This window comes from Phodopus roborovskii, unplaced genomic scaffold (assembly GCF_943737965.1).
Source record: "Phodopus roborovskii unplaced genomic scaffold, PHOROB, whole genome shotgun sequence".
NCBI classification, from domain to species: domain Eukaryota; kingdom Metazoa; phylum Chordata; class Mammalia; order Rodentia; family Cricetidae; genus Phodopus; species Phodopus roborovskii.
In genome coordinates, this window is record NW_026126410.1 from 15,168,946 (window position 1) to 15,191,492 (window position 22,547).

General features: G+C 38.2%; 1 protein-coding gene across 1 annotated transcript in view; it reads left to right on the forward strand.

Moving 5' to 3' along the window:
• Spock3 (SPARC (osteonectin), cwcv and kazal like domains proteoglycan 3) overlaps window positions 1-22,547 on the forward strand; it is a 382,391-nt gene that overhangs the window by 149,760 nt on the left and 210,084 nt on the right. The window contains exon 3 of the mRNA XM_051182485.1: window positions 1,940-1,984. Within this exon, the coding sequence (XP_051038442.1) occupies window positions 1,940-1,984 (45 nt within the window). The remainder of the gene's footprint in view (window positions 1-1,939; window positions 1,985-22,547) is intronic.

Sequence of the window (22,547 nt, forward strand, 5' to 3'; positions counted from 1 at the left end):
AGTGAAGTAATGTAATTTGAAAGCTTTGTTTTCCAAGAATTCTATCTTGGAGTAATTGTTTTTAAAAGGAGATTTTTTTTTCAAAGAATTTAAACAATCAATATTGATTGAATTATCCTAGGGCATTATTCTCCCTTAATCTAATTCTACATAATTTAGAACAGAACCTATTAGTACGGACTGCCATCATTTGTCCCTTTATTGTAACCTCATTTGCTCTCAAAACAAGGCTGACATATATGGCTCTAAGTATTTTCTGTCCTTTCATTTGAACTTTGTGGGTAGGATCACAGAAGATAGTGGTTAGCAGTTATAATCAGAAAATACAAACTTTGGGAATGAAATTTACATTTTATAATGAGTAGATAACTGTGATTGTTTCCATAATTAAAAGGAAAATTTCTAAATACTTCTTTATACCCATAAACAAGTGATCTCTCATAATCAGAAAAACTTCATTTTACCATGGAGGGAATCTGGAGACATGCTGCTGTAAAAAAAACTACAGAGAATAAGTAATAATCGAGTAGGGCTCATCCCTCAACAGGATATTCTTATTACTAGCACTAAGGCTCAAAAAACAAGGACAAAGATGAGGATAGGATGAAGAGACAGAAGACAGGCAGAAGCACTAAGAAGGGCTGCCATGTGGCCATGACACAGCCAACACAATCACGTAAGAACTTCCAAAACAGATGTCCAGTGGTTCTGCAAATGGCTGCTGTCAACAGTCATGTTGTGGGTCAGCAAAACCCTACCTATCCAAACTGAAATATTAACTAATTGTATATTCTGTGCAAGAGGTTGGCACTGTTTCCAGTTGTGACTGAAACACTGCTGGAACAGTCTTACTCCAAACCCAGGGTAACAAAAAAAAAGTTCCGGTTAAAACCTGGGTCACAAAAAAAAAAAAAAAAAAGACATGAACATATAAACATGGGAAGAGGAAGAGGACCTGGGACAGGAGGTTAAAAAAATAACAATGTACTCTTGTACTCTTCAAGTTTTATAGATTTTCATCTAATTGAGTACATCCCAGAACTATTGCAAATCTTCACGGTGTGTTTTCTTTCTCATACCATGTTATCACTATGAAAACACTGTATTAATTTTAGCTCCAAAATCATTTTTTTCCACAATTGAAGACACTACATATGAAGTATTTTATAAGGCTTTAAAGTAAAACACAATACAGGATCCATTTGGATGTGTCTTTTAATTTTTTGATGTGCATTGCTTCAATTTTACATCATTCAGTTAAAATTCCTAAATAGATAAAATATATATTTTTTCCACATTCAATATTTAAACATTAACTAGGATTTAATTAGGTGTGCATTTTTTTTTCAATATCCCAATTGCATTTTGATGAACTCCTTGGTTATTCAATTAACATGTACATGATTTGCATAAAGTCTATTTATACTCAATGGACTATTGCAGAATCAGTTGATGTTTTCCCTGTTATATTAATGGATCCATTTACTATTGTACTAGTGGGAAATGAGGTCCTATAATTGGAATCTAGTAAGATACTTTACAGCTTATTAGCTTAGTGGTAATTATCTGCATGTTATATTGCACATTGAATTGTAATTGAAAGCAGCTCATTATAATATTTAAGAGAAGTGGCAACAAAAATAATTGAATTGTTACGGTAACCCCTGGCTTCCAATGAAAATAAGCACATGTACTGAGAATCTTTTCTTTAATTTGCATACAGTTGTGTCCCTTTTTGATAACTGTTCTTTTTCTCTGTTCCCTTTCTTTCTTTTCTTTCTTTTTTTTTTTTTTTTTTTTTAATTTGCTGCTTGCCATTGCAGGAAGTAGAGGTTTGTATGCTATTTCTCTGTTTTATATATATTATTTTATATTTTATGTGAATCCATGTATTTTCATTGATCATGTACACTTAAGTCATGGTATTTTCCTCTCTTAGGATGATTATTTCCGTACCTGGAGCCCAGGAAAACCATTTGATCAAGGTAAGAACCTTATTAAAATAAGTAAAACACATTTAAGCAGGTGTTGGTGGTGCACACCTTTAATTTCAGCACTCAGGAGGCAGAGAAAGGTAGATCTCTGTGAGTTCGAGGCCAGCCTGGTCTACAGAACTAGTTCCAGGACAGGCTCCAAAGCAATACAGAGAAACCCTGTCTTGAACAACAACAACAATAAAAATAAATAAATAAATAAACAAATAAATAAAATTTAAAAAAAGGAAAACAAGAAGACATTTAAAAGTTCATACCTGCTATACTGTTGAAATGTTATTTATTGCTTGGTTAGAATTTAAAATGCTAAACACATAAACATGCATGAGTGGAAACTCTATTCTGTTTATCTCAGTATAATAAAGTTAGAAAGGAGATAATTAGGTACATGATTTTGTGAGAATGTTACTTATTAGAACCATGGTTTACATTGCTGATTTGAGATTGTTAACTTTGTTTATCATGTCTATTTTTGTTGTTGTTGTTGGTGGTGGTACAAAGAACTTCACGTGCTTTACAGGGGTATCCATCTGGCAGTAGATACAGTTGTGACATTTCCAAAAGATATATGCCCTACATGTGGGATTGGGGTGGGGGGATGGGAGGGGAGGTTGGTCAGGGTGTATGTGAGGGGGCAGAGAGGGTAAAAGGAAGGGAGAGAGGGAGGGTGGGAAGGAGAGGGAACTGGGATCGACATGTAAAATAATAAATTAAATTAAAAAAGATATATATTATTACTGTCTCCACTTTAATTGACTAAAATGGTTCATTTGAATGGGAAACCCTTGGTGATTACATGTGAAACATTAAGCACTAAAATTCTCCAGCTCAACATCTTAGCTTGGGTCCTGGCTGGCTCACCTGAGGAAGGAATGCCGCACTGAACAGCAAGCATATGTCATGAGAATGGGAATGTCTATATCACCAGGATAATAATTATACAATAATTATACAAAATGCCCTTCTCAGCACAGATACTGTACTGAAGTAGTATTCTTAAGACTCAGTCAGTGTTCTATGAGGGAGTGAAATATTATACAGAAAATGAAAGCTGGTTTAGGGCACATTTCTGGAGGTTCTGTTACAAAAGAGATCTGCCCGTTATCTGTGGATACATGGAGAAGGGACCATTGTGGAGCAAACCATTTATGTCACAAGCAAAGAAGCTAAGGAAGAAAGAGTTCAGAGTTCCCTGGCCTTCTCCTAGTGCATTCCATTTAGAAGCAATCCTTTAATGCGTGCATCCTTAGGGGGGTTTTAGTAATGAAAGCAACAACTTACATCTAGACATATTTGTAAATTAGTTTAAATAATCTGTAGTTCTGGCTGTGAATCATCAATGGCAGTCTCAACCTGCCATGGGAAGCAAATTGTCACATGAGACATTATTCAATATTAGTTCCTTATTAAGAACACTGTATTATTTATCATACACTATCTACATTCACATTATATCACCCTATTACCCCTGTTGTTATTTATTGATTCTGATGCAAGGATTTAACTAATTTTTTTTCTTTTAGTTTACCAATTAAGTTATGCCAGTGTGCCCATAAAAGGTCATGAAAACATTATGTCAAGCAGAATGAAATGCATTTATGTTTTTTCTCAGAAAATGAATTTTTTTATGATGAGATCATAAAACTTGACAACTGGAAATTATCTGTAAACACTCAAACTTGTCATTTTGTAAATGTTGGTATAATAAAGACGCTTTGGTGACCCCTCTATGTATGGAGAGTATGTTGAATTATGACTTCTCTTTGCTTGTATGGAACTGATTATCATAGGAAAGGTTCCTAAAAGCAAATATAATACAAGAATGATTTAATCTTAAGGAGGGGTAGGTTGTTCACTACAAACTACATGCATGCACAGAAACAAAACTTACACTGAACCATAAAATGAGCAATATTATATTACTTTATTAAATATGTATCATATATAATATATTTATTAAAGCTAAATTTGTGATGAAGTATTAACTAAAATTTATAAAAACTAATATAATTATTATATTTTATACTTATGAGTTTATTTAACCATTAAATAGCTCTTGAGAGCTACAGAGGCTATTGAATAATTGAGGAAGTCAAGTTCTTTCTCATGTGATCATCCTCCGAGGAGGAAAAGCAAGGATTGGAGTTTGGGAGGTCTGTCTTCTGGTGCCAGGACCCTAACTACTATATCCTATTAATACAAGAGTCGAATTTCCTTTGCACATACATTTCAGATTATGCAGTTTTATGGTTCAGTGTAAGTTTTGTTTCTGTGCATGCATGTAGTTTATAGTGAGCAACCTACCCCTCCTTAACAGCAAAACGTCTGTGTATATTTATTGTTACTGTACTAAATAAAAGAATATCACTACTTGCTATAATATAGGTCAACAGTATTTTTATTGGTAATGCTTAATTTAAGATAGACAGTATATATATTATTAATACTTAAATATACATAGAAATTGTAGCCATTTCAGAACTATATTACATTGAGAGGCATGTGGGACATTGTGAACCACCCTAGGAGGAACAGACTGTTTCAATCTCCCATAAGATCTGAATAAGACAGGATTAAGATATACTAATTTCTAATGCATTTCTAATTTTTTAGATAACATTATTTTTTGCTTGCGACATCATATTTAAAAGCTAATGTACGGAGTAAAGTTTTTCCTCCCGCTGCCGATCTTGTCCTGCCACTGCACCAGCCCCAGTTAACACACAGAAACTCTGTATTTGATATAATGCTGTTGGCCAGTTACTAATTTCTTATCGGCTAGCTCTGTCTTAAGTATTAACCCATTTCTATGTATTTCCACGTGGTCTTACCGAGAGTGGAGGAACGGCGGTTCTGTTCTCTCCAGACTCTCCATCTTAACTCCTCCTTACTCCTTGTCTCCTAGTCTCTCCTCTCTCCCTTTCCTATTGGTCAACAGTGCTTTATTTATTAACTAGTATGAGAAACACATATACATAATGGAATCTCCCATCATCTCCTCTTTTCTGTCTAAATAAAAAGAAGAGTTTTAACCTTAACATAGCAAAATATATCACATAACAGTTATCAAATAAGAATCACAGTTAACACTATTTAATTCATTAACATTTAACAAGATTTAAGAAAGTATTCTATCATCTATCCTATCTTTGTGTGTCTAAAGTCTAAGTAACTTATCTTTAATCCTAACTAAGGAAAACAATAACCATAACTGTTGTACTTTCACTGCAGCTAATGCCTAAGAAACACAAACAGGAGACTCAGTGCCCACGTGGAGTTTATTGAGAGAAGGGAGAGAAAGAGGGGGTAGCTAGTGGCCAACCCAAAGCAGGAGAGAGGGGGGGTGGTGGGGTGCTTGCTTAAAAAGGGGGGGGGGTGCTTGCGCATGGGTAACTGAGTCCTTTGGCAGCCAGGTAAAGCTTCAGCAATGACACTGCCATGAGTATCCTGCCCATCATTGGGGAAAGGGTCAGCTGGCTGCTAGTTCCTAACTTTCCCACCTCTTATTGTTATTAAAAAAAGTGGGGGTTGGGAGTGGCAGGTTAGGGAATAAAGATGTTGAGTTCTAGAGACTGCTTCCTGCTGACTTGGGGGTGTAGATTGTCTTTGGAGGATCCAAGAAGGCTGGGGTGCTGCCAAGTCCTGGTAGTTGGTTATTTTTAGAAGTCCTGACAGTATGGATCTCTGGCATCTCTTTGAGACCTGGCGAGATGTTAGCAGAACAGAGGACAATGTTAGGTTTTTTTTCTCTTAGGTCTTAGTACTTAATGGGAGAAGTGTGAGGTGCGGGAGGGGCTCCCAAGGGGGTCCCGGGACAAGGGAAGGAAGTCCTGAGGCCAGGAAAAAGTTGATTTATTTGGAGTGAATCTGACCTGTTTAGATGAATCCATTCCAGCTCCCTGGAACCTAAAGAATCCTTCGGGTTTGTGAAACCTAAATAATAGATACATTAGCAACATATTCATGTTAGAAATGTTACCTTTACTTAGGAGTTACAAGTGTTTGATGAGTTGTGTCTCTAGGTCCATGACTTTTGGCTGTCATTCCTGTAAGAACAGCTATTGGTTAGATTAGAAATTTTAGATCAGCCTGAATACAGGAAGAAAAGCATGAAATTTCCAATCCAGCTGAGTGAAATTATAGGAATGAATCCTTAATCTTCTAGAATAGGAGAGAGTGTAGTTAATCTCTGTGTTGTCCAAAGCTTAAGGGAACAGTGTCTTGCTGTAGTTGCTGTATATGAGGGATTAGTTTTAGATGAAGAAGTAAAGGGTTTGAGGTGAGATAAATGAATCCAGTGGGAAAGGCCCTCAAGCTTGGCAGCTGTTGGGGGTGATAAGAATTACCTTGAAGGGGCCCTGCTATTTAGGGGAGAGGGGTGAAAGGTTCTTGTCTGGGGAGGGGGGGGGAGAGAAGGACCTGGTTCCCAATGTTAATTGGGGATGTACAGAAGTTGGTGCAAGGTCGAGGCAGAGAGTGGTCAGTAAAGTTCCATAGTAGGGAGCGGAGATGATGAAGTAAGGGTGTAAGCAGGTGGTCAGGTTGAGGTGACAGTTCAGGTGAGAGACCAGGTGTTAGAACTGGCCTCCCATACACAAGTTCAAAGTGGGAGATGAGAAGGGGTCATTTGGGGAGGGTCCTAAGCCTGAATAGAGCCAGAGGCAAGAGCTTTACCCAGTCAAGGTGAAGTTCCTGTGACATTTTGACAAGAACATTTTTTAGGGAACAGTTAGTATGCTCTATCTTCCCTGAGGACTGGGGGTATTAGGGGATATGGAAATGCCAAGGGATGTTTAGACCTTTAGATAAGATTTGTGAAATCTGAGAGGTAAACTCAGGGCCATTGTCTGGCTGAAGAGAAGCTAGGATTCCAAACTGTGGAATGATTTCCCTGAGAAGGGTGTCAGACAGTGTCTGAGCCTTTTTGTTAGTAGTTGGAAAAGCTTCCACCCACCCTGAGAAGGTATCAACTAATACCAGGAGATATTTGACCCATCTGACTGTAGGCATGTTGGGTAAAGTCAAGTTGCCAATCAGTCCCTGGGAGGGAGCCCCTGGCCTGGTGGGTAGGAAAAGGGAAGCTACGATACCTGGAGTTAGGATCTGATGTCTGACAGGTTTTACAAGAGGCAATGATAGTTTTTAAGAACTCCAAGTCCTCAGGAGTGGGCTGGAGGTGAGCCTTGACAAAATAAGAAAGAGCCTTGCTGTTAGGATGAAAGAGTTGGTGTAAATAGGACAGAAATTGTCGAGTATTAGGAAGTGACTGTGAGGATATGGGTTGTAGTGTCAGGACTCCCTGTGGTGGGTATGGTGATTGTGGGCTTTCTGAGGGCTATAGCTTTAGCTGCTTCATCAGCCAGATTGTTTCCCTTAGAGATAATGGAGTTGTCAGCCTGAAGAGACCAGCAGTGAATAATCCCTATAGCTTTGGGGAGGTGGGAGGCCTTTAACATGGCCATAATATAACCTGAGTTAGTTATGGATCCTCCTTTTGTAGTAAGCAGCCTCCGCTCTTTCCAGATAGCAGCATGAGACAGAGGATGTGAAAGGCATATTTCAAGTCTGTGTAAACATTTAGGGTTTGTCCCTGTGCTATTTGAAAGGCCCGGGTGTGGGCTATTAATTCAGCCTGCTGGTTAGTAGTATGGGCAGGTAGTGCCTATGCCTCTACCACCTCAGTATCTGACACTATGCCATAGCCTACTTTACAGGTCCCCTTATGTAAAAAGGAGCTGCCATCTGTATAACAGGTATAGATGTCCTGAGGTACCATGCCCTCCTGTATGTGTGTAGGATGGGGCAGTAGTTCCTCTAGGGTTTTAATGCAGGAATGAGATGGGGAATAGTTAGAATTAGGTTGAGGTAAGAGATTTGAGATATTGAGGGGTGGACAGGATTGGAAGGTGAGTGTGGCATCTTCTATTAGTGCCACCTGGAGGGAAAGAACTCTAGAAGGCGGTAGACTTTGTAAGCCTTTATAAGTTAAGAGATGGGACAGGTTATGGTGGGAAAAGACAGTGACAGGCGACACAAAGGTTAGGTTTTTTTTTTTTTTTTTTTTTTTTTTTTTGACTCACGAATAAGGAGCTCAGCAGCTGCTAAAGCACGTATGCGGAGTGCCCACCTTGGGCAGTTAGATCTATTTTCTTTGACAAATATGCTATAGGTGAAAAGGAAGGTCCCAGCTGGTGGCCTAGACTCCAAGAATGTATCCTTCCTTTTCTGCTATATATAGACAGAAAGGACGAGTTAGATCTGGCAGGTGAAGAGCTGTGGCCTGGAGAGCTATAATGGTGTTGTGTGTTTAAATAAAACCATTTTGATGATTGTAACTCTGCTTACAAAATGAAATAAAGTACACAGATGCAAAAATAAATTGCTTTGCATTTCTCCATGTTAAGTTCCCTGTGCTATTACTTATCTTCATTAGTGTGGTTAATCATGAGTATGCACAACTGAAATAAACTGAAAAATAGTTTTAATGAGGTCATGAATCTCCCGGAAAAAGGAGTAGACTTTGTTTTCTATGTTTACTGTGAACAATTGAGGAGAAATTTGTATGTGAACATAGAAACATAGAATATGCCAGGTTGAAAATAATTTAGTAATACTCTGAATAAATACACAGCAGGTTTTAAGGACAAACATGCAGTTTTTTCTCTTAACCCATCTTTGTCTGTGAAACAGATTGATAAGCATAAAGGAAAATTACTAGAATTTTCCAACAGTATTAGAGTTTAGAGAATCTATTTGAACTAACAAACTATATTTGAACCAGTTATCTTTACACAAAAGCATGTGATACACACATATACATAAACACAGACACATAGACACAGACACACACAGAAATATGGACACAAATATGAATACAAAGACGTGCATTCAGACACAGACAAACACAGACATATACATGGACACACATAGACACAGAATTACACACAGATAATGTAGACACACACAGAGACACACAAAGACACACACAGACAGATATAACATATACATTGAAACACAGGCACACACACACACAAACACATAGACATAGACACAGATACACACACATACACACATAGTCAGTTACAGATGCACACACACAGGTACACTGATACACGCGCAGAGACATACAGAGGTACATATAAACATAGATGTAGATACACATACAGACTCATAGACACACATAAACACACACATACATGGAACAAAAGATATATGAAGAGAACATGCTTTCTGTATTGTCCAAGTTTTTCTATCAATATGTATTATATACTTTTCTATTTGCTGATACAAAATACCTTAAGTATTTAAATAAGGAAAAATTGATTTTGGCTCACTGAAAGTGTAGGCTATTTTGACATGAATAGCATGGTAGCATCTATGCTTAAGAAAGCAAATTCCCTTTTACAACTTTTTTGTGGTTCCCAGCCCATGGATAAGCACATAGCAAATTCAGAATAGATATTCTTACCTCAGTTAAGCAAATCTAACCACTGGTAAGGATTGCCCAAAGGTATGTCTCCTATGTGAATTTAGACCCTGACAAGTTGACAATTATTAGTCATCACCCCATGGCAACTTGAGGTTTCTATCCTTGTTTCTACCATAGAGAGGACTGTAATAACCAGATTGACAACTAGAATCACAGACATAAACTTATTAATTTCTGTCTTATGCAAATTTTATGTTATATTTTTGCTCCCCTGTTTTTGAGGTGTCTGGGAGTTGAAATTAGTTATAAGGAGTATAACTGTATATTTTATGAAGGCTGTTTAGTCACCATGACAATTTGGAAATGCCTTTCCTCTAGATCAAGTTCTGTGTGGAAGACAAACAAATTCTACTGCTCCCTTAGATTGGTTTTAATTTAACAGATTATAAAGAGAGGTATGCGATCATTTCCACACTCAAGATGCTGAAAACCTTGTGAGAACAAATACAGTGATAGTTAGCCATGTAACTAGATGAGTCATGTGCCAAGTTTGTAAGTAGGGTAGATGACAAAGGCAACTCCTCTGCTTGACAGAATAGTCACATGATTAGCCATGCTTAGCCATTATTTATGGCTTTTCATTCTCAGTTCTCAAGACTTCTTATTCTTGTTAGTTACTTTCATTTATTTGTGCAGTGTTTTCTATGATACACCAATCACAGCCAGATTTGAGACCTATTTATCAACATCTGGCTGCAAAACACATGATAGGGAAATTCCATCTGGAGCTTTTGTTCTAATCAATGACTATAGCAATCTATTTTATTATGTTTATAACTATTTCTAAAATTAAAAGAGTTAAGTGTTTGTACAATTAAATCCCATGGTTTGCTTTCTCCCTTTAAATACAGTGATGTACTTGAGACAAACGTTCTGTATATTGGACTTTCCGTTGTCTGGAGTATAACTTGTTTACATAAGTGTTATGTGTTCCCTACTCTTATTTTTTGGCATTTCTTAGCAATAGTCTGAAATAATAAGTTGATCTGATCTATATTTCACAATAGCGGCATGGTGTGCCACAATAGGACTTTGTTTAAGGCTTGGAGCCTTCTGGTTTTGTTTTAGTGAAAAAAGAGCAGTGCTTTATTAAAATTCATTGAGTGCAATAAACAAAAATAACTACATTATTTTACAAATGGTTTTCAATCATTTAAACCATGAATTTGAACCACTGCTTAATGTGAATAATTATTTGATTAATTCACATGGTTTAATTAAAGATATTTGAATCCATTTAAACAAAATCATGTTTAGGTGTTAACATGCGGATGCTAACAGCTATATTGATTCACATCCTATGTTGGTTTTATTGGCCACATTAACAACTTTGTATCATAGAATGCTTCCACACTCCTAAGGTAAACTATACAGAAATAGTATTCAGTCTTGGCACCAGTATTAAGTGCTCATTCATTCCATGTTATGTTTAGAACATAAAAAGATGGCTCCAAGTGAAATGTTTATTTCCATTACTTAGTCCTTGCTTCTCTTGTTTTGTACCAACTTTAAATGGTACATCATTCTACATTTTTTTAATTGTTTTAATCTAACAGCGTGCTGTTTCCAATGTGTAACAAAGTTTGTATACACATCTGCTTTGGGGTCATAAATTTAAATTGAGATTAGTCATACTTCCTTTGGTGTATAGGGCACTATCTTGCACAGGTATGTATTTATTTTTAATGAAATCATGTATTAGGAAAATTTGAATCAAATTTGTGGAGAAGAGCATGGGTTTGATCAAATTTGGATGGAAAGTATTTTGTGATTTAAGAAGAAATTTATTATTATAAATATTGTTATTCAAGCATGAATATTATCCATTGCAGCTATTAAGCCATTCTTTATTAGCTACTTCACTGGCCAAAGAAATGATTCTAGGTCATGTTATAAAGAAGAATTAATTCACTTCTTTGTACAATGAGAGTATTTTGACTTGTTATCTAAATGTTTTTAATTACATTTCTCTCTCTCTCTCTGTGTGTGTGTGTGTGTGTGAGTGTGTGTGTGTGGTGTATGTTTGTATTTGTATACATGTGGCAAGGCAGAAGAGGAAAGTTTGACTGTGATGGTGGCTAATCTTAAACAGGGACCTTTGTGGACAGTAATAAGATAGAGATAAATTCAGATACTTGATGTCAACTTATAGCTTCTATGTGTCTGCACCCCTACAAATACATATGGACACACCTAAAATTACATATACCTGCATAAGTCACATACATTTACACAGAAGGGTATGGAGAATGTTTATGGTGAATAGTTAAACATTTATCATCAAGAACACATTTGATTATATTTTGCATAGTGCTACTGTAGAGAAAGTTAATATTTAAAACTTGTTTGGAAATGTTAATACCATCATTGTAAGTATGTGCCATTATGTGGGTTAGAGTGAATTCTGTTCTTGGAGATACCTTATGATAAACAATAGACAACAGAGTATAGCACATAAAAAATATTTCAGAGACTTGGAATCTTCATGTAGAACAGTCTTGGATGCTTTACTTACACATACTTTATTCACAATGCTAGCCATAACTGCATGAATTCATGTGTCATTGGAATTACTAAAATTGTAGACACAGTCTGACAAGATGGCTCATGAGTAAAAGCATTTCCTTTGCAAACCTGAACCCAAAAACCGAGAACCCCAATAGGATAGCTGTATGAGGAAGCGTGTTCTTATCTGGATTCCTACCCAAATTACTCTCTTACTACAAGACAGCAAGGAGAAGTAGGAGACATAGCCAGAAGCTATGTAGTGAAGTAAAAGAAATCATTATAGAGACCCTGCCTCAGAGAAAAAGTGAAAACAGATAAAAAGAGAGAACCAGTTTATGGAAAGTTTATCTTCTGACCTATTCCTGAATGCCTTGGCATGCATGTCCAGGGCACATGAATGAACATAGACACACAAACACACATACCATAAATAAATAAAAGTGAATATTTAAATCTTTTAAAAATTATTACCACATTATAGCTTCTCCCTTTTTCATCTCTTTTATTGTATTGTCTTCCTGTTTATATTATGTACTATATTTTTCTTTTTATATGTATAACATTTTAAATTAAATTTAAAACAAGCTTGATTTATATATCAATGCCAGTTCCAGCACCCTCCATTCCCTTGTTCCCAGCATCAACCCACATCCCATTTCCTTTCTGATTCCCAGGAAGGATGAGGCCTGAGGTCTTTCATGGGGAGTTTTCATATATATATATATATATATATATATATATATATACATATATATATATATATATATTATTGTTTTACATATTTATCCCAGTTCCCTCAACCTTCCTCCATCCCATGTCCCCATATCACCTCCCACACCACACCACAAGTAGGGTTATGCCTTCCAGGAGGGATCAACAAAATCTGTCAAGTTATTTGGAGTAGGGACTAGGCCCTCCCTCATACCTCTAGGCTAAGAGAGTATCCCTCCATTGGGAATGTGCTCCCAAAGTCCTTTCGTGCACCAGGGATACATCCTAGTTCCACTGTCAGAGGTTCCTTACACTGCCCAGAACTTCTAACTGAGACCCACATTCAGGATGTCTGAGTCAGTCCAATGCTGGTTTTCCAGCTATCAGTCTGGGGGCTCATTAGCTCCTCCTTGTTCAGGTCAGCTGTCTCTGTGGGTTTCTGTAGTCTGCTCTTGACCCCTTTGTTTATCACTCCTCCCTCTCTGCAACTGTATTCCAGGAGTTCAGCTAAGTGTTTAGCTGTGGGTTTCTGCTTCTGTTTCCATCAGCTACTAGATGAGGGCTCTCTCAGGGAAGAACATTTAAGGTAGCCTTTCCGCTGTTTCTCAGATTGTTAGTTGGGGTCGTCCTGGTTGGTCTCTGGACATTTTTCTAGAGTCAGTTTTCTCACCTATAATAGCTCCCTCTATTATCTCTATTATGGTATCTCTCTCTCTTTTTGTTATCATCTATTCCTCCCCTGACTCAATCTTCCTAGTCCCACAAGTTTTCCTTTCCTCCCCTTCTCTTTCTCCTAACTTCCTCTCCACCCATTGGCCCCCACCCACCCCCAAGATGTCAGGAGATGTTGTTCATTTCCCCTTCTGTGAGGCCCCCCAAAGTCCATTCATATACTAGGGATAAATACTGATCCACTACCAGAGACCCCATAGACTGCCCAGTCATCTTAATTAACACCACATTTAGGGAGTCTGGGTTTTGTGTGTGTGTGTGTGTGTGTGTGTGTGTGTGTGTGTGCAATTGTATTAACTTCTAAACTGAATTTTTGAAAAGAGTGTCTGATCTGTACTCCTATACATGCTGTCATACCTAGTGTAGTCAGTGAGATCAGGAAAGATCCTTTGCAGTTAGGAGGGGAAAGAGTGAGTGAGTGAATTTGTGCTGAATTGTCTTTTATCGGTACCCTGACTTCAATATAAAATATTTGAAATTTTAAGTTTTCTTGAAATATGGAAAATATTTTCTATATATTTGTTGCATATTTGATAATTTGTACAATTTTTAACAATTTTCACAAGGCTAGCAGCAACTAAACGACTTCAAGATAACATGTTCCATCTAAGACAATTGTATTTGAAGTGTGCCATTTTAATTTTAGTGCACGTAGCATTAGTTTTCATTGTGAGACCACCATGCATATATAACATTGTACATTTATCCCATTTCTCCTCACTTCTCACTCCCATTCTGTTTCATTACATACACAGAGCACAGAGAGAATTAAAGAGTAAAATTGCCTTGTTCTCAGCTACCTTTCTTCACTCATGCTGTTCCAGACCCTTTGCTTAGGGTTTGCTGTCCACAGTGGGTTGGGTCTTTTCCCATCATTTGACAATCAAGACAATCCTCCATGGATAAACAGCTCAGTCTATTCCTGCCAATTCCTCATTAAGACTTCCTTCCAAAGTAATTTGATGTTGTGTCTAGTGGGCTGTTAAAAAGTACCAGCCAACAACTATTTCAAATGTATTTACATTTCAATCAACAACAATTAATATCTCCTTCATAACACTAGTATAGATTAAATGAGCATGAGAATTTTACTTAACACATGAAAATAATAAAAATAACAGTAATGATAAATGTGAATAACATTATGTATTGCTAAGAGCAGATAGAATGGCTTCTTTACCTACAACTTTAAAAAAACACATAATCTTTTGTGCTCCCAGACAAGTTACCTTATTTGATTGTTGAATACGAAAAGGATCACAATGTTGTAAGAGAGTCTGTGGAGATGGCTCCAAGAGTAAAGTAGTTGCTGCATAGCCAAATGGACTTGAGATGGATTGGTGCAATCTGAGTAAACAGCTAGTGTGGTAGTGTGTATCTTTAACTCTAACAGGGAGAAGTGATAGGCAGATCAAAGGGTTCAGGGCTAGTCCATTTAGCTGGAATGGTGGTGTACAGGTTCAGTGAGAGACCTTGTCTCAAAATCCTGTATGGAGAAGTAATTAAAGAAGACATAATGATGCCATAGTCTGGCTTCCAAAGTGCACAAACACATACACACACAAATGCTAACTGAAAAAATATTTTGTTAACTTTGGCACTTTGACTTTCTAGTGTGCACAAGTATAATGTTTAGGGTGATGGTGATGTCATTCGAGCACAATATCGTGACTGTTGTATCCTGGCAGGAGAAAGAAACTAAATTAAATCACAGTAGGCAAGTCATGGGCAGCCCTGCTGAGCATGTTCGCTAAGCATGAACAATAACGAAATGAAGTCATTATGCCTAATTGAAGAATTCATATTCTTTTGTGTACTTCTCAATAGAAACTAAAGTGAATAAATCTAAATCAACTCAAAATATAAAATAACTAGCCCTTATTGCCTCATTAGACTCTTAAGGAATAATAATGAAAACAGGACTCTTGTCTGCATTTTCTAGGAGCTCATTAGAAATACAGATCAGAATTTCTTAACTTGAACACAAAAACAAGTTCTCATAAGATTTTAATTTAAAGGTGAGCTCTTTTCTTTTGTCACTTTTGCTTTCCTATGATAATGAAATTGATGTGATAGTGGTACATGAATCCTAATAGGATTCAGTATTTTTTTTATTTTATTTAATTTTACATAACAAAGTCCAATTAAATGAAAACAAACATTTATACACAATATTTGGGAATTTGGGCGTCGTTCTTTCCAAACGACTTCCTGCTGGTAAGGGGCGCTGTCTTGATGGATTCGAAGAAGATTCAGAAATCCTGGCTGTAGTGTGTAAGGCTGCTTTGTCCAGCTGTTTTGAATGTAGGGTCAGCTTGTACTTTGTTTCAGGCGGTCTGGCGTGATCAAACCACATTAGTCTGGAAGGAATCCACAGCTTTTCATTTTCTGTGGAAACAAAAATAGAAATCCTTTTCCCCAGTAACTTGTCCTTCAACTTAAATTTTGGAGTCAAAGCATTTTTTTTAATTTAATTTATTGTTTTACATGTCGATCCCAGTTCCCTCTCCCTCCCTCCCTCCCCCCAACCATCTCTCCCTCCTTCCCTCCCTTTTACCCTCTCTGCCCTCTCACATGCACTCTAAACACCCTCCCCTCCCATCCCCCCACCCCAATTCCATATGTAGGGGACTGCCATCCAGTTGGGGTCATGTAGATCTGACAGGTCCTGTGAAGTAGGGACTAGGGCTTCTCTATATTAAGGCAGTTATCCCTCCATGGGGGATATGTTCGCAAAGTCCTTTTGTGCACCAGGGATACATCCTGGCTCCACTGTCTGAGGTCCCTTAGACTGCTCAGTCCTTCTGGCTGAGACCCATATTCAGGGGGGCCTGAGTCAGTCCCATGCTGGCTTCCCAGCTATCAGTCTGGGGGCCCGTTAGCTCCTCCTTGTTCAGGTAAGCTGTCTCTATGTGTATCTGCCACATGGTCTTGTCCTCTCCATCTGCTTCTGGGTTCTAGTGCGACTCAGTGTTTATGTATGGGTGTTTGCTCCTGTTTCCAACAGGTATTAGATGAGGGCTCCATGGAGAAGTTAGTTTTTGATTTCACTCTCTGGGAAGGACATTTATGAAAGCCTTTCCACAGAAGCTGAGATTGTTAGTTGGGAGCAGTCTTGTAGTTCTCTCGACCTTTCTTTGTGTTCAATTTTATCTTCAAACCAATATTGGATCCCTCTTTTATGTTCTCTCTCTCTGTCTCTCTCTCTCTCTTTCTATCTTCTATTCCTAACCAGGCTCAATCTTTCCTATTTTCCATTCCTAACCAGGCTCAATCCTCCTGGTCGCACATGCCATCCTCTCCTCCCCCTCATTTTCTCCTACTTCTCTCTCCATTCGCTGTCCTCCCCCACTTCACCTGAGCTCTGGGGGACTTGTCCCTTCCCAGTTCTGTCCCAGGGACATTATATGAATCTCTTAGAATACACCTTGTATCCTAGTTCCTCTGGTGATGTGAATTATAGGCTGGTGATCATTTGATCTAGTTCTAAAATCCATATATGAGTGAGTACATACTGTGTTCCTCTTTTTGTGACTGGGTTACCTCATTCAGGATGGTCTCTTCAAGTGCCATCTACTTGCCTGCGAATTTCAAGATACCATTATATTTTTCTGCAGAGTAGTATTCCATTGTGTAGATGTGCCACATCTTCATTAACCATTCTTCAATTGAGGGGCATCTAGGTTGCTTCCAGGTTCTTGCTATTACAAATATTGCTGCTATGAACATAGTTGAACAGATGTCTTTGTTGCATGGATGTGAATCCTTTGGGTATATGCCTAAGAGGGGGATTGCCCGGTCCTGTGGTAAACTAATTCCCATTTTCCTGAGGAACCGCCATACTGATCTCCAAAATGGCTGTATGAGTTTGCACTCCCACCAGAAGTGGAGGAGTGTTCCACTTTCTCCACATCCTCTCCAACATAAGTCATCACTGGTGTTTCTAATTTTAGCCATTCTGGCTGGGGTAACATGGTATCTCAAAGTTGTTTTGATTTGTATTTCCCTGATAGCTAAGGATGTGGAGCATTTTCTTAAGTGTCTTTCAGCCTTTTTGATTTCCTCCATTGAGAATTCTTTCTTCAGTTCTGTACCCCATTTTTTAATAGGGTTATTTGGTGGTTTGTTGACTAGTTTCTTGAGTTCTTTGTGTATTTTGGAGATCAGCCCTTTGTTGGATATAGGATTGGTGAAAATCTTTTCCCAGTCTGTGGGCTGCCGTTTGGTATTGTCGACTGTGTCCTTTGCCTTACAGAAGCTTCACTTTCAGTCCATGGACATTTGTTGACCTAACTGGCACATTACAGAGGATTTGAAAAGAAAGATTACTGTGGAAAGAAAAAATTGTTTACTTCTTGTTGTGTCTGTGTTTTAAAAAGGCACAGTAGAAGCCCAAGGATAGGGTATACCCTTGAAATACTCTATCACAACCACCACCACCAACAAAACATTTTAAATTCATACAAAATTGATAAAATATGTTTGTAATATCTGTAGAAGCAAGAGGCAAGAGATATCTTTAATACTATACTTTTTTTATGTTTTACACAATCTGTTAAAATTTACATACCAATCCCAGTTCCCCTCCCCCGCTTCCTCCCACCCCCATCTTCTTTCCCCACCCTAACCCCTGACTTCTAAGAGAAGCTGAGGCCTGCTAAGGGGAGTCAACAAAGTCTGTCCGATCACATTGAGGCAGGGCCAAGGCCCTCCTCATTGTATTAGGCTGAGCAAGTTATCCCTCTAGGGAATGGGGTCTACAAAGCTAGTTCATGCACTAGGGATAAATCCTGGTCACGTGCCAGTGGTTCCTTAACCTGCCCAATATTCACAAATTTCACCCATGTTCAGTGTGCCTGGTTTGGTCATAAGTAGATTCTCCAGCTGTCAGTCTAGAGTATCTGAGCTCTCACTAACTTAACTTAGCTGTTTTTATGAGTTTCCACATCATGGTCTTGACCCTTTGCTGATATCATCACTTCTCCCTCTCTTTGACTGTACTCCAGGAGCTCAACCCTGTGCTTAGATGTGGACTGATGCATCTGCTTCCATCATTTACTGTGGTGATAACACAGGTAGCCATCAATCTTATAACAGGGGAAATGCAGTTCAGGCATCCTCTCCACTGATGCTTAGGATCTTTCCTGGGGTCATCCTTGTGTATTCCTGAGAATTTCCCTAGTGCCAGGTGTTTTGCGAACCCCATAATGAGTCCCTTTATCAAGACATCTCTTTCCTTGCTCTCCTCTGACCTTCCCCCGATTGGACCTTCCCTCTCCTCAAGCCCTCTCCCTCACCTTGCACCCTCCCCTTCCCCTCCATGCTCCCAATGTACTCAGGAATTCTTGTCTATATACCCTTCCCTTGGGTATCCATGTATTTCTCTTTTAGGGTCCTTGTTGTTACCTAGCTTCTCTGAGGTTGTAGACTGGAGGCTGATTATCCTATGATTTATATGTAATATCCACTTATAAGTGAGTACATACCATGTTTGTCTTTCTAGGTCTGGGTTACCTTACTCAGGATTATTTTCTATCCATTTTCTTACAAATTTGATGATGTTATTTTTTTTTACCACTGAGTAGTAATTGTGTAAATACCATATTTTCTTTATCCATTCTTCAGGTGACGGGCATCTAGGTTGTTTCCAGGCTCTAGTTATTAAAAATAATGCTGCTATGAACATATGACCTTGTGGTATGAGTGTGTATCCTTTGGGTATATGCCCAAGAGTGGTATAGCTGAATCTTGAGGTAGATTAATTCTTAATTTTCTGAGAAACACCCATACTAATTTCCAAAGCATCTCTACAAATGTTCACTCCCACAAGAAATGAAGGTGTGTTCCTCTTGTTACATCCCCCCAGCATAAGCTGTCATCATGTTTCTTTTATATTAGATATTCTGACACGTGTAAGATGGTATCCCAAAACATTACAAAGTGATAATGAGTTTGATGTGGACAATGGCTTGTGAGTGATCAACAACCGCCCATAGAACCATGGTGTTTTAGGAAAATAGATGAGTATCTTTGTTCACAATAGTAAAAATATGTTATTGACTCAGTTTGCGAAATATGAGTTATTTTATTGAAAAAATCCTGTGGCCTACAGTTTTATTGTAGAAAATGTGTGTTCTTAGACATAATGTTTGAGTTCTGTATTCAACAATACATGAAGTATTTCCTGGGTGCAAGCAACTCTATTGCAAGATCACATTTTTGAATCTTTCTGATATATGATGACAATGTGAGTGTATGATGCCATATGTAAATTTTATACATACAGTGGACATGAAAGAGGTGATATCACTATGAGATATGAATCCTAAGTGCACAGCCAGTGGTACGAAATCAAGGAAATGTAACAGGCAGACAGATAACTTGTATAGTTCAAGTAGTGGTGGTGAAGAGACAAATAAAGTCTTGACCAGGATCTAATGGAAACATTTCAAATGTAGTGTCCTGGCTACTTTTATGTCAACTTGACACAAGCTAGAATTATCGCAAAGGAATCTCAATTGAGAAAATGCTTCCATAAATTTCAGCTGTAGGACACTTTCTTAGTGATTGATGGGGGAAGCCCCAATCTGTGTTGAGTGGTGCTATTATTACTGGGCAGGTGATCCTAGGTTCTACTAGAAAGAAGGCTGAGCAAACAAGTAAGCAGCACCTTCTTGGTCCTTGCATCAGCTCCTATCTCCAGGTTTCTTCCTGTTTTGGTCCATGCCCTGACTTCCTTCTATGATGAACAGTGATGTGGAAGTGTAAGCCAAGTAAGTCTTTTCATCCCCAAGTTCACTGATGGACACCTCTTACTCTTTTGTTCTGTGATTTCATACTCTGTGTCTTAGTTTGGGATTCTATTGCTGTGACAAGATACCACTGCCAAAGCAAGTGTCAGTTCACACTATGGTACTTGTATTCTTGTCTCACTCCATAAGACCTTATCAAAACACATTTTACCATAATTAGGAGCAAATGTTTCAATTGTTCTAGCAATTCATATTGACTTTAGTAAACATGAGAAATGCAATGGGAATGAAGAACAGGAAACAAGTCAAACAGACAACAAGCCTCATGTTTAAAGAGATCCCAATCAAAATACACCAAACACATATAAATGTATGTACACTTAGTGTCAATGAACAAAATAGAAAATGAAATTTAGTGTATTGTTGCGAGTAAGGTTTTTCCTGCTGGCATGGACCCATCGTGGCGGCAGCCCCAAATAACACATAGAGACTCTAGATTTGATATAATTCTGTTGGCCAGGTACTAGTTTCGTTTCGGCCAGCTGTCTTAATTATTAACCCATTTCTATTAATCTAAGTATTTCCACGTGGGCTCATCTTACAGGGGAGTGGGGCCTGCGTCTGCTCTCCCCAATCTCTCCATGTTGACTCCTCCCTCCTACTTCCTCTTTTCTCCTTGTTTCCTAGTCGCGCCTATCTTGCTTTCCTATTGGTCAACAGTGCTTTATTCATTAACCAGTATGAGAAACATATTTACAGAATGACATCTCCCATGAGTGTATGCTTTAGACTTCTTTCAAAAGAAAGGAATAAATGCAGCATAGCAGTTATACAATAGAGAGGAGGATACACAGATGGTGATCCCTAAACAACAAGATAAGACAGATTTGCTATTAATTTTAAAAAGTTAATTACACCTGAAAAAAAAAAAAAAAAACTAGCATCAAGAATGATGGGCTTCTAGGAATCCAACATGAAGCTATCAATGGAGTTTAAATCAACATGAGGAAACTCACAGAATTAACAAGAAAATGGGGGAAAAAACCTCAAAATATTGGGCAGTTTAACAGACTTTCATTGGAAGCATTATGTAAGAAAATGATGAACCAAAATTTGAAGAGTGGTAGGAAGAGCTAGAGGGCTTATGCAATAGGCAAATCTCATATATTCTCTCTGAGGGGGTAGATGAAAACTTCCCTGAAGAATGACATTTTAAAAATATGTCAAGAATAATTAAGACTTTATTAAATGAATATTAAAGAAAAGGTTTGGAGATTCTATGATTTGACTTGAGATTTCACAAGAAAATTATGTGATGCATATATGAAAGATGCTGTACAAACCCTAACACACAAAGACTTAACCTGATTTTTTCCAGCTCATCTACAAATACCAGAATTTTTAACAGATTTTATTTAAATTAGAAACAATCTTATTTTACATATCAATCCTAGTTCCCTCTTCCTCCTATCCTCCCTTCCTCACATGCCCCTCACCAGCCCCCATATCATCTCCCATCCCCTCCCCAGGGAAGGTGAAGCATTACATGAGAGATCATCAAAATTTGCCAAGTTATTGGTGTAGGGCTTAGACCCTTCTCTGCATCTCTAGGCTAAGAGAGAATCCCTCCATGAGAAAGGGTACCCAAAGTCCATCCTGGTTCCACTGCCAGAGGCCCCATACAAGTTCGAGTCCTCCAAGCTGGCACCCATTTTCAGGGGGCCTGGTTTGGTCCTGTTTGTTTCCAGCTGTCAGACTGGGATCCATGAGATCTCACTTGCTTAGGTCAGCTGTTTCTTGGGTTTTTCCTGCATGGTCTTGGCCCCTTTGTTTCTTTTTTTTTTTCTTTTCTTTTTCTTTTTTTTTTTTTTTTTTTTTTTTTTGCGTGTGTGTGTGTGTGTGTGTGTGTGTGGTTTTTGTTTTGTTTGATTTTTTTTTATTATTTTACATGTCAATCTCAGTTCCTTCTCCCTCCATCCCATGCCCTCCATCCCCCCTCCCATCCTACCCTCCCATTCCACAGGGAGGGTAATGCCTCCCAGGAGGCATCATCAAAATCTATCAAGTCATTTGGAGTAAGGACTAGGCTCTCCCTTCTGCCTCTAAGCTAAGGAATATCCCTCCATGAGGCATGTGCTCCCAAATTCCTTTTGTGCACCAGGAATACATCCTGATCCCACTGTCAGAGGTCCCTTAGACTGCTCAGGCCTTCTAAATGAGAACAACATTCAGGGTGTCTGAGTGGGTCCTATTCTGGTTTCCCAGCTTTCAGTTTGGGTCCTTGTTTGTCACTCCTCCTTCTCTGAAAATGCATTCCAGGAGTTTGGCTCAGGGCTTAGTTTTAGATCTCTGCTTCTGCTT